Source organism: Esox lucius, chromosome 10 (genome assembly GCF_011004845.1).
Source record: "Esox lucius isolate fEsoLuc1 chromosome 10, fEsoLuc1.pri, whole genome shotgun sequence".
In the NCBI taxonomy this organism is placed as follows: Eukaryota; Metazoa; Chordata; class Actinopteri; order Esociformes; family Esocidae; genus Esox; species Esox lucius.
This window is the reverse complement of record NC_047578.1, coordinates 19,581,715-19,599,916: the sequence shown is the minus strand read 5'-3', so window position 1 is coordinate 19,599,916 and position 18,202 is coordinate 19,581,715. Positions and strand designations below refer to the sequence as shown.

Sequence of the window (18,202 nt, the reverse complement as noted above, 5' to 3'; positions counted from 1 at the left end):
GCTGAGCCCAGAAAAGAATACACATTCCCAGTCACGTGAAATCCTTACATCAGTGCCAAATTCCTTAATTCCTTATGTAAACCTTACTCAGGAAAATGTTATTGTAATTTCTCTTCAGTTTTAAGTTCACTTATTGGTCCTATGGTAACTGCTAGGCTTACTGTTGGGCTGAATGGAAGACATTGACACCTGGAAACTTAAGTTCCATAATTATTAAACCGTACCAAGGACAAATCCATGTACCATGAGCAGAAATTAGAACCCAAAAACGGCCTATTCACACAAATGTTGAAATGCTTACTAACAGGGATGTAAACATCTCCAAGATAACTCACCTGACAACTGAGGAAAGTGCTGCATTTGTCATTGTACCCAAATATAAGAAATACCAGAACTTTCAGACAAACCACTTGGTTTAGAAGACTAGGGCAAAAGCCTGTCTACTCTATGAGGCTTGGATCAACGGAACCTCAAGCTCAGTGAAAAATACCTTTGAAACATTAAACTGCTTCGGACCAAGGCGGCAACCGGAATAGACCATGCAAATACAACTGTACTAAAGCTAGAAAAAAAAGAGATTAGAAGCCAGGTGTGTGAACTGTAGCATTTATTGACACAAGGGGCGAAGGGAGACAGTTTACTTCTTCTTGGACACACCCACGGTGCGACCACGGCGCCCGGTGGTCTTGGTGTGCTGGCCACGCACACGCAGACTGAAAGAGGGACAGCAGAACAGTCAGGATTAACGAGTGGGTTTAGTACAGTAACTTAAATGTTAACCACATTAATCGCCCACAATAACCGTGCTAACAGGGCATAATTACAGAGGATTTGTGCAAATCTGTTCTACTGCAAGACCACCAATATTTGCCAAGATCCCCTCACAACAACTACACTAACATTTCTGTACAGAGCATTTAGGACTGCTTCATAGACATGGCTTCCAATCAGAGATTCTAAGCGGACAGGGCTGTTTTTGGAAAACCTTCCTAAAATTCAACATTCAGTATGCAGCATTTTTCACACACCATCAACCAACCAAAAAGCAGCATCTTCACTAACAAAACAGCCCTTGACTGAAAACTGGGATTTGCCTATAGAATATCCATGCAACACAGCTACACAATGCTTACCCCCAGAAGTGCCTGAGACCACGATGGGCCCTGATCTTCTTCAGCCTCTCAAGATCCTCTCTCAGCTTGTTGTCCAGACCGTTAGCAAGGACCTGTAACACCACAAGGACAGTTCTAAGGATGGACTCTGGAGACAAACGCACATTTTGCTTTCCCGTGTGACCTCGATTGGTTGACAAACTGGTTCATATGAATAGTAACCAATAAATGTGGTGGGACTTCAACAGAAACTGTAGACAGGTCTCGAATAAGGGGTGTTAGTCTGCTGCAGGCATACCTGGCTGTACTTGCCATCCTTTACGTCCTTCTGTCTGTTGAGGAACCAGTCAGGGATTTTATACTGGCGAGGATTCTGCATAATTGTCACCACCCTTTCGACCTGTGGAACAACATGTACACATCAACCAGTGACACACGAAGCAGATACATGTTCCCAACCAGTGTTTTAGTTAAAAGCTTTTCTTCAATGGAAGTGACAAAACAGTGAGGGACTGTTTCAAGCAGACTGCTACACAAAACACAGGTGGACCCCTTCCCATTTCATTCGGTTTACCTCAATTCAGTGAACATTCTGCAAAAAAACATCTTGATCAGCAGGATTAACTGACCCCAGTTGTAACGCAAATAACCATTGCACGACCCAGTCTCAGATAGGACTTGATGTTAAGAAAAACAAACCCCATTCAAGCTAATTATTCCTGTTACACACCCATCAGCCAAATCCAGATACGATGGTCTCTGGCGACTGAGGGTGCTGCTGTCGGACTCACATGTTGATTTATATCACTGATGGCGATTTCTAAAGAGATCAATGGCATGTTGGACAGCAGAGATGTTGTCCATCCACCTTTAGTGATAAAGGCCAGATGAGGTGAACTTTTAACAGGCCAGGAATTAGTAGCACACTCCTTGAGTGCACACTGACCAAAACGCAACCGTTCACGAACTTTGGTGCAAAACGGTAGATTGTGGTTGGCGTTCATTAGAATGAGCAATCGTAAAAGGCCAGGATTGGTTTGTTTATAAAGCTCCTTATACAAACAGCTCCCACAGTTAACTGCAATTTAGAATATGCATTATTCCCACCTCATCATCGGTCAGTTCTCCTGCCCTCTTGCTGAGGTCGATATCAGCCTTCCTCAAGACAACATGGGCATATCGCCTACCGACACCCTGTGGAGGAAACAAGAACCATTACTTTGTTACCTAGCTAGATTAAAGGCTAACAGTGACGTGACTGCCTGATCCAAATGACCCCCCCCCCCCCAAAAAAAAATTTAGATTACATTTGCAAATACGCAGTATATTTTGGAGGGATAGGAGAGACTGCTGTCTTTTTCAATGGATTTAAGTCATTTGCCACTTCGGCTTTTAAATCAATGATTTGTTGGTTGGAATGAGGAATTCTCATGTGACTTGTTCCCATCAGAGGAAGACATCAAATGTTACATAATTCAGCAAAATGAATGTAGGATAAACTTACCTTGATAGCTGTGATGGCAAAGGCAATCTTCCTTCTTCCGTCAATGTTCGTGTTAAGAACACGGAGGATGTGCTGGAACTTCTCAGGAATGACCAGAGACTGCAGAAAAGCGACAACATGGAACATGATCAAGAGTCATTTCGCAAACCAATCTTCAGTACATTGTTGCAGGCTATTTGGTATTGAGGCCAGGTTGGAAGTGAAAAGTTTGATTGAGACCAAAAACGTCTGCTTCTACATAAGCTTATAATAAACTTATTTCACACGAATCAAGAGTTTTATACTAGGTTGGAGACAATCAACTGGCTAAACTATGCGTAACTGAGGCTAGTTCTCACTTAGCATTAGCCATGGTTAGCAGCAATGTTTATTACCCGTTAGTGGTTACCAACGTTGACGCAAGATTGGTGGGCTAATACCAAATAAAAGCCGAACAAACAGATGGAAACCATCAATTTTGATGACAAAATTCTCCAAACAAAGGCTATAATAGCCAAGACTTCACCTCCATGCAGTGTAGCGTCTGCGCGGAATATGGATTTCAGCATTGGCACTTGGACATGTACATCAATATATGTAACATAAATATAATAAATACAGACAAAAATGTCTCGAGTATAATGTTACAAATAATGTCATAGTTGCACAAATTACAAACCGCCCTTAACAGCAACGATGAAAGCAGATACTTTAAATAATTTTGGTAGCCTAATTCGGTACTCACCATCTTGGAAGCAGGTTCCGTTCAAAGAGGAAATTCAAGGGCTCTCGCGAGGACTTTTGCGTTCTTTTCGAGAGTTCACTGAGGAAGTTGTTCCATTGGTTCAACTTGTCCGCCTAGGAACATGGACTGCAATTAAATAGATTTTAACAATACACTGAAAAAAATAAAAACGAATTAGATGTGCAATTGTGTTAGTTAGTTTTATTTTCGTATTCAATTATTTTCACCTAAAATTATCAATAGTATTTTTTCCTAAGTTGCATAATTGCCGGAGACAATGCTGAAACTGGCTGCTTTGATGGGGAGAAGCACACACACGGACTAGCTAGTTTTTTTGGTTTGGAAGATATGGCGGAGGGAGCTGTGACTGGAGCTGCATCTGATGTAAACACAACTGTCAACTCGACGGCGAATGCCATGGCTTACTTACAAGATGAGGTAACTAGCTAATGACTATTGCATATCGTGTATGATGTAGCTACCGCCATACAGTCGATTGTTCGACCCGTTCCGTCCCCATCTGCGTATAGCTTAGTACTAGTTCTGTAACTAGCTATATTGTTAACACAACGAGCTAAAGGGAGGCAGCTAAATAGAGCTTTGGAGCTTGCTTCCTTTCCATCTGATCTGTTTAGTTCTTGTTAGACAAGCTAATCGGATCTAGCTACAGCTCAATGTATGATGATATAACAACGTATAGTAACTCTATTGGTTGCGGTGTGTTTTGCGGTATTGTTGTGTTTGCGTTATAGATACAGCTAGATAAGGCTAGCTAACAAGAGTCTCTCTTGTCTAGGGGCTTCGTTCCTGCAGTAAAACAGCAGAAACAGCGTTTTAGGACCGTGCTTATCTGGCAATGCCGGATGTATCCAGTACTTAGAAAGAATAATTATGTTTCTATGGATGTGTTTTGTCTTCCTTAAACCAAAATAGCAGTATGATTAGCATTGTAAGACAATTAGCAAAATTGTCATATTACTAATGTCATTCTGCAACAGATGAAGCCGGACTCAGATGCCATGGCCCCCCTTAACCTGGGAGACTTGGATTTGACCACAGATGAGTTCATTTTGGATGAAGTGGATAGTAAGATCTTCAGCTTTGTTTTTTTCTTTTTATTAATTCAGTCGCTTTATTAGTCGAGTACACACCAGGAATGTGCACACACCAGGAATTTCACTTATTGAACACAAGGCACTGATGCCCAAATAGAATGTAGCTGTAGTTGGCATAATAGCCATACAGAATATGTAAATACAGTACAGTACCATATCTGACCATAATATTTGTTTAGTCAGATCTGGAAGAACCAATCCGTATGTTTTCAAAACTGTTTTGCTCTACTTTCTCAAGTTCACATCCAGGCTAATCTTGAAGATGACTTGGTGAAGGAGGCATTGAAAACGGTATGGTTTCTATATTAACCACACCTCAATCTGCTCTGAAAATAACTTTAACATATACAATTTACACCACAGTGTTTATATAATTTAATTAATCATATCACCAACTACAGTGTTATTTTCTGTGAATCTTCATTTATTATCAGGGAGTTGACCTCAGGCAATACTCAAAGCAAGTTGAGGCTGAACTCCAGCGGATTGAACAGGCTTCCATCAAAGATTGTATCCCAACATGCTGCATTTCTGATACTTATTTGTAAAAGTACCCCTGGGAAATTCCAGAAAGATTTAGTTCACATTGAAAGGTAGTCCTTGATTTGGTTCACTCTGACAGGTAGTCCTTGATTTGGTTCACACTGACAGGTAGTCTTTGATTTGGTTCACCCTGACAGGTAGTCTTTGATTTGGTTCACCCTGACAGGTAGTCTTTGATTTGGTTCACCCTGACAGGTAGTCTTTGATTTGGTTCACCCTGATAGGTAGTCTTTGATTTGGTTCACCCTGACAGGTAGTCTTTGATTTGGTTCACCCTGATAGGTTGTCCTTGATTTGGTTCACCCTGACAGGTAGTCTTTGATTTGGTTCACCCTGACAGGTAGTCTTTGATTTGGTTCACCCTGACAGGTAGTCTTTGATTTGGTTCACCCTGACAGGTAGTCTTTGATTTGGTTCACCCTGACAGGTAGTCTTTGATTTGGTTCACACTGACAGGTAGTCCTTGATTTGGTTCACCCTGACAGGTAGTCTTTGATTTGGTTCACCCTGACAGGTAGTCCTTGATTTGGTTCACCCTGACAGGTAGACCTTGATTTGGTTCACCCTGACAGGTAGTCTTTGATTTGGTTCACCCTGACAGGTAGTCCTTGATTTGGTTCACCCTGACTGGTAGTCTTTGATTTGGTTCACCCTGACAGGTAGACCTTGATTTGGTTCATCCTGACAGGTAGTCCTTGATTTGGTTCACCCTGACCGGTAGTCTTTGATTTGGTTCACCCTGATAGGTTGTCCTTGATTTGGTTCACCCTGACAGGTAGTCTTTGATTTGGTTCACCCTGACAGGTAGTCTTTGATTTGGTTCACCCTGACAGGTAGTCTTTGATTTGGTTCACCCTGACAGGTAGTCTTTGATTTGGTTCACCCTGACAGGTAGTCTTTGATTTGGTTCACACTGACAGGTAGTCCTTGATTTGGTTCACCCTGACAGGTAGTCTTTGATTTGGTTCACCCTGACAGGTAGTCCTTGATTTGGTTCACCCTGACAGGTAGACCTTGATTTGGTTCACCCTGACAGGTAGTCTTTGATTTGGTTCACCCTGACAGGTAGTCCTTGATTTGGTTCACCCTGACTGGTAGTCTTTGATTTGGTTCACCCTGACAGGTAGACCTTGATTTGGTTCATCCTGACAGGTAGTCCTTGATTTGGTTCACCCTGACCGGTAGTCTTTGATTTGGTTCACCCTAACAGGTAGTCTTTGATTTGGTTCACCCTGATAGGTAGTCTTTGATTTGGTTCACCCTGATAGGTAGTCTTTGATTTGGTTCACCCTGATAGGTAGTCTTTGATTTGGTTCACCCTGACAGGTAGTCTTTGATTTGGTTCACCCTGACAGGTAGTCTTTGATTTGGTTCACCCTGACAGGTAGTCCTTGATTTGGTTCACCCTGACAGGTAGTCCTTGATTTGGTTCACCCTGACAGGTAGACCTTGATTTGGTTCACCCTGACAGGTAGACCTTGATTTGGTTCACCCTGACAGGTAGACCTTGATTTGGTTCACCCTGACAGGTAGACCTTGATTTGGTTCACCCTGATAGCTAGACCTTGATTTGGTTCACCCTGACAGGTAGTCCTTGATTTGGTTCACCCTGACAGGTAGACCTTGATTTGGTTCACCCTGACAGGTAGACCTTGATTTGGTTCACCCTGACAGGTAGTCCTTGAATTGGTTCACCCTGACAGGTAGACCTTGATTTGGTTCACCCTGATAGCTAGACCTTGATTTGGTTCACCCTGACAGGTAGTCCTTGATTTGGTTCACCCTGACAGGTAGTCCTTGATTTGGTTCACCCTGATAGGTAGCCCTTGACCACTCTTGTGTCAGATATCAAGGAGAGCCAGAACATTGCCTCTCTGCACAACCAGATCACCGCTTGTGACTCCATACTGGAGGTAAGTGGAGATGCCCTCTATTGTGTATCAAGCTTAAAGGATGCACATATATTTACTGCTGGCAGGTCTTTTAGTGTATATGCATGTAAACCCCCCACCCCTCTCCAGCGAATGGAAGGCATGCTGAGCGGCTTCCAGAGTGACCTCTCGTCCATCAGCAGCGAGATCCAGACGCTGCAGCAGCAGTCGGTCAGCATGAACATGCGGCTGAAGAACAGGCAGGCCGTACGCAGCCACCTCAGCCAACTGGTGGACGAGCTGGTGGTACCTGGAGCCATGATCCAGTAAGGCAGTGTGTTTGCTTTCAGATGTGAACCAATACGCAACCTGTATGTATTTATTGATTATTATATGGATCACATGTTATATTGATGTTTGTAAGAAGACATTTGCTTGAAAGAGTCTTTGTGATGATGTTAGTGTTCCTGTGGGTAAACGTGTGATCCAACGTTTGTTACCTTCATTTTCTCAGCGACATCTTCTCCCCTTTCGCAGGATAATCCTTGAGAGCCCGGTTACCGAGCAGGAATTCCTCGAGCAGCTCCACGAGCTGAACAACAAGATCAACTTCGCCAAAGAGCTCAGCTTCAGGGAGACTCTGGCCTGTTCTGACATCCAGGACATTGTGGACCGCCTCAAAATTAAGGTGAAGGATGAAACAATGGGATGAAACAGAGGCATAATCATTTGAAAGGTAACCAAGTGAACCTGGCTTTTATTTTGTTCCACAGGCTGTAACAAAGATCAGAGAATTTATCCTGCAGAAGATATATTCCTTCAGAAAGCCCATGACCAACTATCAAATCCCTCAGAATACTCTCCTCAAGTACAGGTAACGATGTAGGATTAAATAAAGCAGGATGCCTCAAAAGCACGGACGCAAAAAGCATAACCATTTGGATATATTAAAACAGACCAAAAGGTACTGAAAAATAATTTCTGCTAAGATCCATTCATGTTCTTCACAATTTAGGTTTTTCTATCAGTTCCTCTTGGCAAACGAAAGGACGGTTGCTAAGGAGATCCGGGATGAGTACGTAGACACCATGAGTAAGATCTACTACAGCTACTTTAAGTCCTACAGTGGCCGGCTCCTCAAAGTCCAGGTGAGTGAATGACAAGGAGCTAAGGGAGGTGGTTATATCTTTGAGTTGCCGAAGCTTGGTTCCTACTATAGGGCTGACATGTTCCACCACAGTTAATGTCGCCACTTTAAATAGTTTTTGGAAACCCATGCTTTTCAAAGTGCAGCTAGAATCTTTGTATAATTTTTAGCAGATCAGTCATTAATGTCAACCAAGTCAGGGGTGAATTCTGTCATTATTAGCATAATTTCTGCACATTTCCCTTTTTTTCCCTAATGCATAATTTCACACTCAGTCATACAAACTCACACAAAAAAATACAGACAGACAAACACAATAAGGTGTCCCTTGCTTTTACATCCAGGGGATATGAGGGAGAATCACAAAAACAATTGGCACATGGGTTGGTGCACCAATTTTGAGTGAGACTGTAACAATGTGTGCAGTTGGGAATCCAGTGCATTTGTCTGTGTGACACTCGACAACTTCCCCAGACCTGGAAAGCACCATATGTTCTTGGTCTAGTCATTGTGCCATTTGTTTAGCAACAGATCCTTTTTCTGGGTTACGTACACATGTGAATTGTGACCAGATGCACGACTGTGCCTGTCTTAGGTTGTGCCAATATCACAGTTGGGCTCTTACCCGTCATTGGCTAACCAGCCCTCTTCACTGGCCACACTTCAGGTCAGATGGGGGAGGATTGGAGGATGTAGTATATGTCACAAGAATAGTTCTCGAGCAGCCCGTGGCTCACAGCAGGTGTATCATGCGTTACAAGGAAAATAAAGGTGCACCACCCACACGCCTCAGCAGCCGAAGTCCCCCAGAGCACGAGCCAAAACCTTGGTGTCCCTGTTCAGACACACTTGCATAATGAAAGACTTATCTTCCAGAGATTACCAGTGGAATCTCAATGGGATGAATCCATCATTTCTATTCACACAAACACACATACATACATCTACACATATGCACTTATTTATACACTCACTCATTTTATTCCAGTAATTACTTTGTGCCACCTCTCTAGATTCCAAACAGGCAACCATTTTTCCCAGTAGACTCAAATCTTTTCATTATCAACAGCAATATATGTCTTACTATGATTCTTTACAACATATCTGAATCTGTCGAGGCTCAAGGGGTCCACTGATGCGGTCTTGAAAATGAATGTTTTACCAAGGAGAAGAATCATGTTTTCAATTGATTGAGCATTGCCTCTCAGGTCACACAATAGGACTCTCTGTAAACTAACTTCCAGGGTGCCTCTGGGACACAATAACCAATCTTGAACTTGAATTCCGAATTTTGCCACTATAGGACAGTACCAAAATAGATTATCCATTGTTTCTGTTTCGTCCCGACTGCTCAGTTCCCCATAATCAAAGCTTTTTTGGGTCACTAGAATCTTGGGGCCATTTTGTTCATGATGGCATTTTCAACAGTGCCGGGTTATCGTTAAAATTCAATGATAGTATTTCCTACTGTTTTTGTAATAACTTTCTTTGTCTTTATGTGGTCAGTATGAGGAGGTGGCAGATAAAGATGACCTGATGGGAGTGGAGGACACAGCCAAGAAAGGCTTCTTCTCCAAGCCCTCCCTGAAGAGCAGAAACACCATCTTCACCTTGGGCCAGCGGGGGGCGGTGCTGAGCCCTGCCGAGCTGGAGGGACCGATCCTCATCCCACACACGGCCCAGCGAGGGGACTGCAGGGTGAGTCAACAGACAGCGGCGTAACCGGCGCACCTACCCAGTGTAATCATCCAGAACCGTTCTTACTCCCTCCAACCGGCGCACCTACCCAGTGTAATCATCCAGAACCGTTCTTACTCCCTCCAATCGGCGCACCTACCGAGTGTAATCATCCAGAACCGTTCTTACTCCCTCCAATCGGCGCACCTACCCAGTGTAATCATCCAGAACCGTTCTTACTCCGGCCAACCCGCACAGCTTCGCGTTCAGTCTCACATGGGCACATTGATTCTGCAGAAGAAATTACATTTTAGTTGCACAATGCTTCTTTAAATTTACAGAACAGGGGCTTTCTTGAAAACATACAGAATTTGTCAAATAGGAAGTCTGTTTGAAACTTTGGGAAGTTGCATTATTTTTTTTGGCAGAATGAATAAGCTGACAGATTACCCGAAGCAAGCAGTGTCAGAGTTTATCTGAAATGATTATTGCATGGGAATATTGCACTTTATTTTTGTGTTACATGGTTGGTGATGTCACCCAGCCAACCCTCCCTGTTCTCTCAGTATCCCTATGAGACCCTGTTCCGAAGTCAGCACTACGCCCTGTTGGACAACGGCTGTCGCGAGTACCTCTTCCTGTCCGACTTCTTCATGGTGGCCGGAAACTCCGCTCTGGACCTCTTCAACAGCGTCATGGGGAAGACACTCAGCCTGTTCCTGGTAGGATAATACTCATGCACCCATTGCTGTATTGACAGCTAAAAAAAAAGCAGCCTATGGCGGGGTGCGTTTTTCGGCAAATTGATGATTGTGTCATTTCACGCCACGGTAACTCCTTCACCCACCTCTCCATCCCTCCTCTCCTCCCTCCCTCTCCTCCCTCCCTCTCCACGGTCCTCCTTGCCCCCGCAGAAGAGCATGTCCACGTATGTTTCGGACTGCTACGACAGCATCGCCGTGTTCCTGTGCATCCACATCATCCTGCGTTTCAGAGCCATCACGGCCAAGAGGGCCATCCCGGCCCTGGACAAGTCAGTGGACACAGTGACACCCCCGTACACGTTCAACCCAGAGCATATCGCTGCGTGCCGGCCAGGTCGTAAAATGATCAGCCTGTCTTAAAGACAAGCCCCCCAAAAAAAAGAGTCTATTAAACAAGGTAGACAAATTCCGAGTGTATGCTCAACGAATGGGACCGGTGTGTTCCCTCACTAAAAAAAATGTTGGGTGAGAAAAGATCTCGGCAAAACAAGGAAACTTTTCTTTTTCCTCACAAATCTAGATTTAACACAGAGTCGACTCTAATGGACGCTAACGTCCAAATCCTCATTGGTCATTGCTGGTGGTTTCTCTGTGGGGTTCCAGATACTGGGAGGCAGTGCTGGAGCTCCTGTGGCCCCGCTTTGAGCTCATCCTGGAGATGAACATTCAGAGCATTCGCAACACGGACCCGCAGAAACTTGGCCTGCTGGACACCAGACCACACTACGTAGGATGGCGCACGCAGTACACACAACGGATGTCTTTCGTCTACATGTTTCCGACAAGGCCAGTTGCCGACAAGAGTTGTTTTCATGTTTCAGATCACACGCCGATATGCCGAGTTCTCTTCTGCCATCGTCAGCATTAACCAGACATTCACCAGCGAGCGAACCCACACCCTCCTTGGCCAACTGCAGGTGCACAACATTAAAAACGGCCTACAATTAGTGTGAACATTAGCCCCGTCCTGAACTGTTGGTGTGCGTGACAAAGCTACCATGGTTGTTGTTGTTTTTTGCTCAGATTGAGGTGGAGAACTTTGTGCTGAAGATGGCGGCGGAGTTCCCTTCACGCCGGGACCAGCTCATTTTCCTCATCAACAACTACGATATGATGCTCAACGTGCTCATGGTGAGGAAAGCCACGAACTGTTAACTTATTTACCCACCAAAAGGGATTTTCCCATTCAGTCTTCTGAATAGGCCGAGCTGAGATATGTCATGCTGTTTTTTTCCAATAGGAGAGGGCAGCCGATGACAGTAAAGAGGTGGAGGGCTTCCAGCAGCTCCTTCAGGCCAGGAGCCAGGTAAATCATCAACTAATTTAAGTAACTAATGTAAGTAATGTAAATATTTTTGTCACGGAACCGGCAAGTAAGGTTTTTTTTTTAGCTATCCCACCTTGTGTAACTAGTTCATAAGACAAATACCACTTGATACTGTTTTATTTGACACTAGTAATTGTCCACTATTTTACACTTCAGGAATTTATTGAGGAGATCCTGTCGACTCCATTCGGCGGCATGATAGCGTTTGTAAAAGAGAGCGAGGCGCTGATGGAGAAAGGGCAGCTGGATAGACTGAAAAACGACGAAGGTTAGCAGCCCGAATTTTTGGCGGACTTTGCCCCTCGCCCCGTTTTTGCTGCTAATCATTTAGTTTCTCCCCTCCTGACTCATTCAATACGTAGCGCCGTGTTTTGAACTGTTAGGCTTGGAGGCTCCAGCGATATCTCTAACCGCCCTATTAACTGTCATTTATGTCTCCCACGCATTTTCACACCATGTTCTGTCTGCGCCTCTCTTACCTGCTCTCTGTACTTTTCCCTCATATTTACTCATTACATTCTCTGCCTCAACCGTCTCCTTTCCACCGCCTCTCTTCCTCTGTCTCTCAGCCCGCATCACCCAGTTAGTCAGGGGTTTCTCAAGTACATGGAAACAGTCGGTGGAGGCACTGAGTCAGGATGTCATGAGGTCCTTCACCAACTTCAAGAACGGAACTGGCATCATTCAGGTACAGCCCTCTGGGTTACTCACCCTAGCTGTAAACCAGTATTGCACAACTTAAGCCTGTAGGCGTCTGCTTCGTCTGAAAGGGGTCCCGTGAATTGACAGCCGTATTTAAATCCCTCCCGGTCTAAGCAAGCATAACCCATGAGCTGTTGCGAGGTTGTCTTCTCTAAAGCGTATGGTTTAACTTTAAATGTTTTACTCCCGTCCAGGGGGCTCTCACCCAGCTCATCCAGTACTACCATGGTTTCCACAAGGTGCTGTCCCAGCCCACCTTCCGCAGCCTGGCCGTGCGCTCGGAGCTCATCAACCTGCACCATCTAATGGTTGAGGTTAAAAAACACAAGCCCAACTTCTAACCGGGCACATCCAAGGCTAAAGAAAGTGGAATGGTAGGTATGTGACGGGTTGAACTCTTGGAAACACGTGGAAATGTGTCCACTTCAGCTTATGATGTAACCTCACTAATGGGGTCTGTGAAATCCGCTGTAAATATAGTTTGCGATTTGATGTTGGGTTCGGTCTTGGGGGAAAGTTCTACCTTTTACATGGGAACTGGGTTCTTTGTTTTTGGGGGAGGGGATGAATGAGGATTCTGTAGTTATGGTTATTCACAGGAGAGATCAAAGAACAAAACCTGGACAAGGACAACTGAGGAGATTCTAGTCCAACAGCCATCAAATTCACTTCACCCTAACACATAATTGATCAATGACTGGCGTATGAGGGAACTTGCCTGTTTTCCAGGTAGAATCCAATCTTTGTTAAAAGTCAGTGATAGACAAATAAAAACATACATTGAAGCCCTCAAGGACCAGAGCTATGCATGGGCAGTCTACTCCATTTTGAGACAGGGAACAGGTGGTGTCATGAATGTTCTGTGAGAAAGGAGAGGGGCTAGTATGTGTGGCTGACCCTTTTGTTTTCTCCTGATGTGTGTGTGTGTATATACTGTACAATATAAACATTTTCAATGTAGATCTGTACAAATAGTAAATCCATTATATTTAATGTAATCACAAGGCTGTAAAATGATCACATGGCTGTTGCTGTCATTTTTAATGCTTTAATGAACTTAATTCCACATTACAATTAAATTAAACAACAAAAACAACAATCACATCTTTGTCATTTTACATTACATTACACAAGAGTCTTAATAATTATATATTACTATTGTATGAGTCATATACTATTAATGAAGAACACTGCACATAACATGGTGATCAAAATAAATGGATTTCTAACCACTGGGAATCAATCAAGCTTCTTGCTCTTATTTGACTATGTATCTGTGAAAGCGTTTTCTGACAACTGCAGATGTAAAAAGGGCTTTATGAAATGCATTTAATTGAAGGATTAAAGGCCTAATTAAGAGTGTAGAATGTATTTGAAGCTAGGTGAATTGCAGTTAGAGCAGTTCACTTTCAAACTAACCCACCCCATCCCAAGCTATCCACTGAGGTTATTGCTTTACTTTCACTTTTGGTGCACCGGCTGCACAAAGCTATACTTCAAAGAGATTTCACAAATTTAGATGAGAAAATGATTCCCAACTTTTTTTCTTCGCATGAGAATAGTCAAGACAAGATGACGACCATGAGGGGGTTTTACGGTCACTGGTTAAACTTTGTCCCGGACTAGCAACTACTTTCAAAGGAGATTGTCCATTGACCAAGCTTTTCAGTTGAGGACTATAGTTAAACTGAATGCGGAAAACTGGTTCAAACTTTTATTTAAGGTTAAATATTTTGTTCAACACTTTCATTACCTAGACTACAACCAACCGTTAAGTATTGCAAGGGGCAAGCTCCATAGCACTGAGCGGGTTACTTTGCTCAAGTGTGACAAATAAATTGCTGAACTGTCACTGACTCTACTAACAACATCCTGTACCAGGGTACAATGGCTGGCGGGGTTCAATGGGCTGGCGGGGCTTTTGATTATAGTGGAATTATCTTAAAGTGCAATGAATGAAAAATATAGGTTTCATTTGGGGCTGGGATACAGGCTTCATAGGTTTGAACCCAGTTAGTGTTGATATTGAATCAGGAGACTGATTTGCAAGACAAATATGATGAGCAGAATGGAGGACCTGTTATGAAATGATTTACCTAGAGAGGCAGAGAAGATCAAAAGAACAAGTTCTTAATCGACTGTAATTAATCATCAATATTCTACAGTATTATGAACTTGGTACATCTTTATTGCACGAGTAGTTTTAAAATAAGATTGTCTCTTACCCACAGCTTCCTGTTTTTGATGGATCTGTGAGAGAGTTTGAGTTCCAGCAACTTCTGCCGGATACACAATTTAAAATGTTAGTGGTTAAACAGACACAAACACTGAACGAGAGACGACTAGCGCTTGAGAACAATGCATTACCTTCCACCATGAGATTCACAGTGTTCACCGACCCCCCGTGGAAATCCAGCACTTTATATGTCCCAGAGTGGTCCATCCTCAACCCCTTGATGACCAACACTCTCTCAGCCTCCTTGAAATGATGGTTGTTGGCCTTGTCACCTCTCACCCACAGGACCGTCCACTCTTTACTGCTCCTTTTCTGAAAGACCACTCTCATTGCCTTGGGAGTGTAGAGCTTTAGATTCATGTCTTCACCCACGCCCAAAGACACCTTGGACTTGTGATCTGGAGAGGAAAGGAGAAATGCTGATCAGTCCAAAAATGTGACACTACCAGAATTTTCCGGTGATAGATCCACCCTTACCATAGACGGAGAGCTGGACGCTCTGCAAGAAAACCCGCCTCTTTGTCCCTGCACTCTCCACAACCACAAAGCTCTCATAAAGCCCCACATCTCCCAACTGCACATCATGCACGATCAGGGAGCAGTCACCTTCCTGGAGCTTTTCTTCAGGAACCTCCACCCTCCCCTTGAACTCAGGGGCCTGCCAACGTTGCTCCCCCTTCTGCTCAAACACGGTGTCATCGGGGGTCTGCCACTGGATATGGTGAATTGGTACATTGTAAAGCTGGGGCATCCAGTTGCATGGAAGGATGGCCTGGCTTCCCACAGGGTAGGAGATGGAGACAGGCTTTGAGGGAATGGAGGAGGAGACTGTAATAGAGACCATAGTTTAGCAAATATTTTTTTATTTCCATTGTTCATTTTCTAATTGTTATAGATGAGGATTTGCTCATTTATGCTCACCCACACTGCTGATAATAAACATACAATGGAAACGTATGAAATGTCTAAAAAGAAAAAAGAAGAAGCAACTTTTAATGGGCTTTTGAGACACAAAAGCCTATATACAGAGGCCTGCATAATTACACTGGTTGAATGGCTGGATGAATGGCACAACAATGGGGCTCAGGATCTACAGTGGATATAGAAAAGAATCACCCCCCTTTAAAATAATCACATTTTGGTGCTTTGCAGCCTGAAATGAAAACGGACAAAAAAAAAATGTTTTATTCAGCTGTATTTACAACTTATAACATCCAAGTGAAAAATATAATACCAACTTAAAAAACAGAATCACCCCCTACTAAAAATGACTTGTAAACCCAATCAGGTGTAGTTAATCACCTTCTCAATAGCACACAAAGCCAATTGATTTTCAACTGTGATCAGCTGTGGTCATTTTGATTAGCTCAGCATGAAACAAGCTTTTCCTGAAGCATTTCAGTCCTTGGTAGTGCAACTGAAGAACACAATCTACTATGGGTGGCAAGGCATTGTCAAAAGATCTCCGGGAAAAAGTTGTGCACAGGCACAAGTCAGGAGATGGATACAAAAATGTATCAGTGCCTAGAAGCACAGTGAAGTCTATTATTAAGAAGTGGAAGGTATTTGGTACCACACAGACCCTCCCTGGGTCAGGACGTCGCTCTAAACTGGATGAAAGAGTCAGGTGGAAACTGGTCAGAGAGGCTACCAAGACAAATGTGGCTTGTATGGGAGGGTTGCAAGAAAAAAGCCACTCCTCAAGAAAGGCCACATGCAGTCACGACTGAGCTTTGCCAAAACGCACCTTGAAGATTCTAAGGTCACGTGGAAAATGGTGTTATGGTCAGATACTAAAATTAAATTATTTGGCCTCAACGCCAAACGATGTCTGGCAAAAATCCAAAACAGCTCACCATCCAAATAACACCATTCCTACAGTAAAGCATGGAGGTGGTAATATCATGTTATGGTGTGGTTTCTCTGCAGCAGGGACTGGAGCACTTTTCAGGATAGAAGGAACAATGGATGGGGTAAAATACTGTCAAATTCTTGAGGAAAATCTGCTGTTCTCTGCCAGAAAGTTGTCAATGGGAAGAAGATTTACCTTCCAACATTACAATGACCCAAAGCACACAGCAAAACTGACCACACAGTGGTTTTAAGAGAAAAAGGTGAATGTCCTTGCATGGCCTAGTCAGAGCCCGGACTTAAACCCCATTGAAAATCTGTGGAAGGAATTGAAGACAGCAGTCCACAAACGGTCACCATCAAATTTAACTGAACTTGAGCAGTTCTGCAAAGAAGAGTGGTCAAATATTGCAAAGTTAGTAGAGACATATCCCAAAAGACTAAAGGCTGTATTTAAAGCAAAAGGTGGTTCAACAAAATACTGACACAAGGTGATCCTTTTTCCAACTCAGTGATTGTTTTTTTGTTTTTTTCTGTTGGTGTTATATCTTTCACTTGGATGTTATAAGTTGCACTGAGTAAATACAGCTGAATGAAACAAAAACTGCCTGTCGTCATTTCAGGCTGCAAAGCAACAAAATGTGAGGGGGGTGGTTCTTTTCTATACCCACTGTGATCACTTAGTTCGGCCTCACAATCGTCCTTTCAGAGCCGCAACAAAAAACTTTATTACTGTCCAAAAACGGACTGCACATAGCATTCTATACCACTCCAAGAGAGCAGCTGAGCCTTCTATAATGACTGATGAGGTGGGGTAACAGCAAGGATCTGAAACTATCAAGAGATCCAATCGTGATATTAAAAAAAAATAAGAAAAAATCCCCAAATAATTAGTTTTTTATTTAAACAATTTTACATAAATTCAACATTATATTTCATATTTTTGTGTGAAATGTTTTTACATAACCAGTTTTTGTCCAACATTTCTTAATTATATTCTAGTTAACATTTTGGTTAACATATACGTTTTAAATTGCATTTTAAGAATATATTTAAACAATATGCACACGACCCTTTTAACCGCATTCAGTTTCGTTTCTCATTCTGCAGGTCTTTTAAAAATCAAGCGCAGTGCGTCTGTTTAAAAGGTGGTCAGTGGCAAGGAATGACGTGAAAACGAAACTAAAGAAAATATTTACTTAAGTCATAAAATATTGGGGAAAATATTTTTGTACATACATGACATCCACCAATAACAATAAAGTATGCATCGCATCATTTAAATTAGTTAACCCTGAATGAAATTATAGAAACAAATACATGAAAACAGTGTCAGACTCAGGATACAATTGTATTTTTATATTTCACTCTCATAAAATATCATACAGCTTCATACAGTTCTACTTGCATACGTATCTGTATCTTACCTGTCTCTGGCTATACCATACATTGTAACACTGCGATGAGTTGACTCCACAAACCTCAGAGTGGGATTGAACCTTTAGTGGTGTCAGGAAGGAACGCAAGCCCAGCTGAGAATTCAGAAAATGAAACTACCCTGCTAACTCGTTTCAATATTAAAATCACTGTGACTTTGAGGACTGTGGGATGGAGCCATTTCAAATGAAG

General features: G+C 42.9%; 3 protein-coding genes across 6 annotated transcripts; 1 reads left to right on the top strand and 2 right to left on the bottom strand.

Annotated features, from left to right (window-relative positions):
* Positions 1 to 591: 591 nt before the first annotated feature.
* Positions 592 to 3,369, bottom strand: rps18 (ribosomal protein S18). The gene is given in 6 exon segments (NM_001303824.1): positions 592 to 713; positions 1,134 to 1,225; positions 1,411 to 1,512; positions 2,220 to 2,306; positions 2,617 to 2,715; positions 3,341 to 3,369. Coding segments are annotated over 6 exon segments (459 nt in total). The 5' UTR covers positions 3,344 to 3,369; the 3' UTR covers positions 592 to 637.
* Positions 3,370 to 3,526: 157 nt separating this feature from the next.
* vps52 (VPS52 subunit of GARP complex) lies at positions 3,527 to 13,585 on the top strand. The gene is made up of 19 exons (XM_010863729.5): positions 3,527 to 3,778; positions 4,339 to 4,426; positions 4,694 to 4,746; positions 4,890 to 4,965; positions 6,844 to 6,911; positions 7,020 to 7,195; positions 7,407 to 7,557; positions 7,643 to 7,743; positions 7,885 to 8,017; positions 9,523 to 9,714; positions 10,260 to 10,415; positions 10,608 to 10,726; positions 11,061 to 11,184; positions 11,279 to 11,374; positions 11,481 to 11,588; positions 11,698 to 11,763; positions 11,941 to 12,052; positions 12,354 to 12,472; positions 12,681 to 13,585. The coding sequence occupies exons 1-19, from the start codon at positions 3,689 to 3,691 to the stop codon at positions 12,825 to 12,827; spliced, it is 2,175 nt and encodes a 724-aa protein (XP_010862031.3). The 5' UTR covers positions 3,527 to 3,688; the 3' UTR covers positions 12,828 to 13,585.
* On the bottom strand, positions 13,519 to 18,104 carry lgals17 (galectin 17). 4 transcript variants are annotated; one of them, XM_034294745.1, is made up of 6 exons: positions 18,001 to 18,104; positions 15,644 to 15,687; positions 15,329 to 15,550; positions 14,854 to 15,120; positions 14,712 to 14,765; positions 13,519 to 14,582 (listed from the first exon to the last, which is right to left on the bottom strand). In XM_034294745.1, exons 1-6 carry the CDS (start codon positions 18,021 to 18,023, stop codon positions 14,500 to 14,502), a joined length of 693 nt encoding a protein of 230 aa, XP_034150636.1. In that variant the 5' UTR covers positions 18,024 to 18,104; the 3' UTR covers positions 13,519 to 14,499. The 4 variants fall into 4 exon arrangements, with proteins under 4 accessions (XP_034150636.1, XP_034150635.1, XP_010862033.2 ...); XM_034294744.1 differs by having other exon boundaries at positions 14,712 to 14,762; positions 15,200 to 15,550; positions 18,001 to 18,103; XM_010863731.4 differs by having other exon boundaries at positions 15,200 to 15,550; positions 18,001 to 18,102.
* Between the last annotated feature and the right edge of the window lie 98 nt (positions 18,105 to 18,202).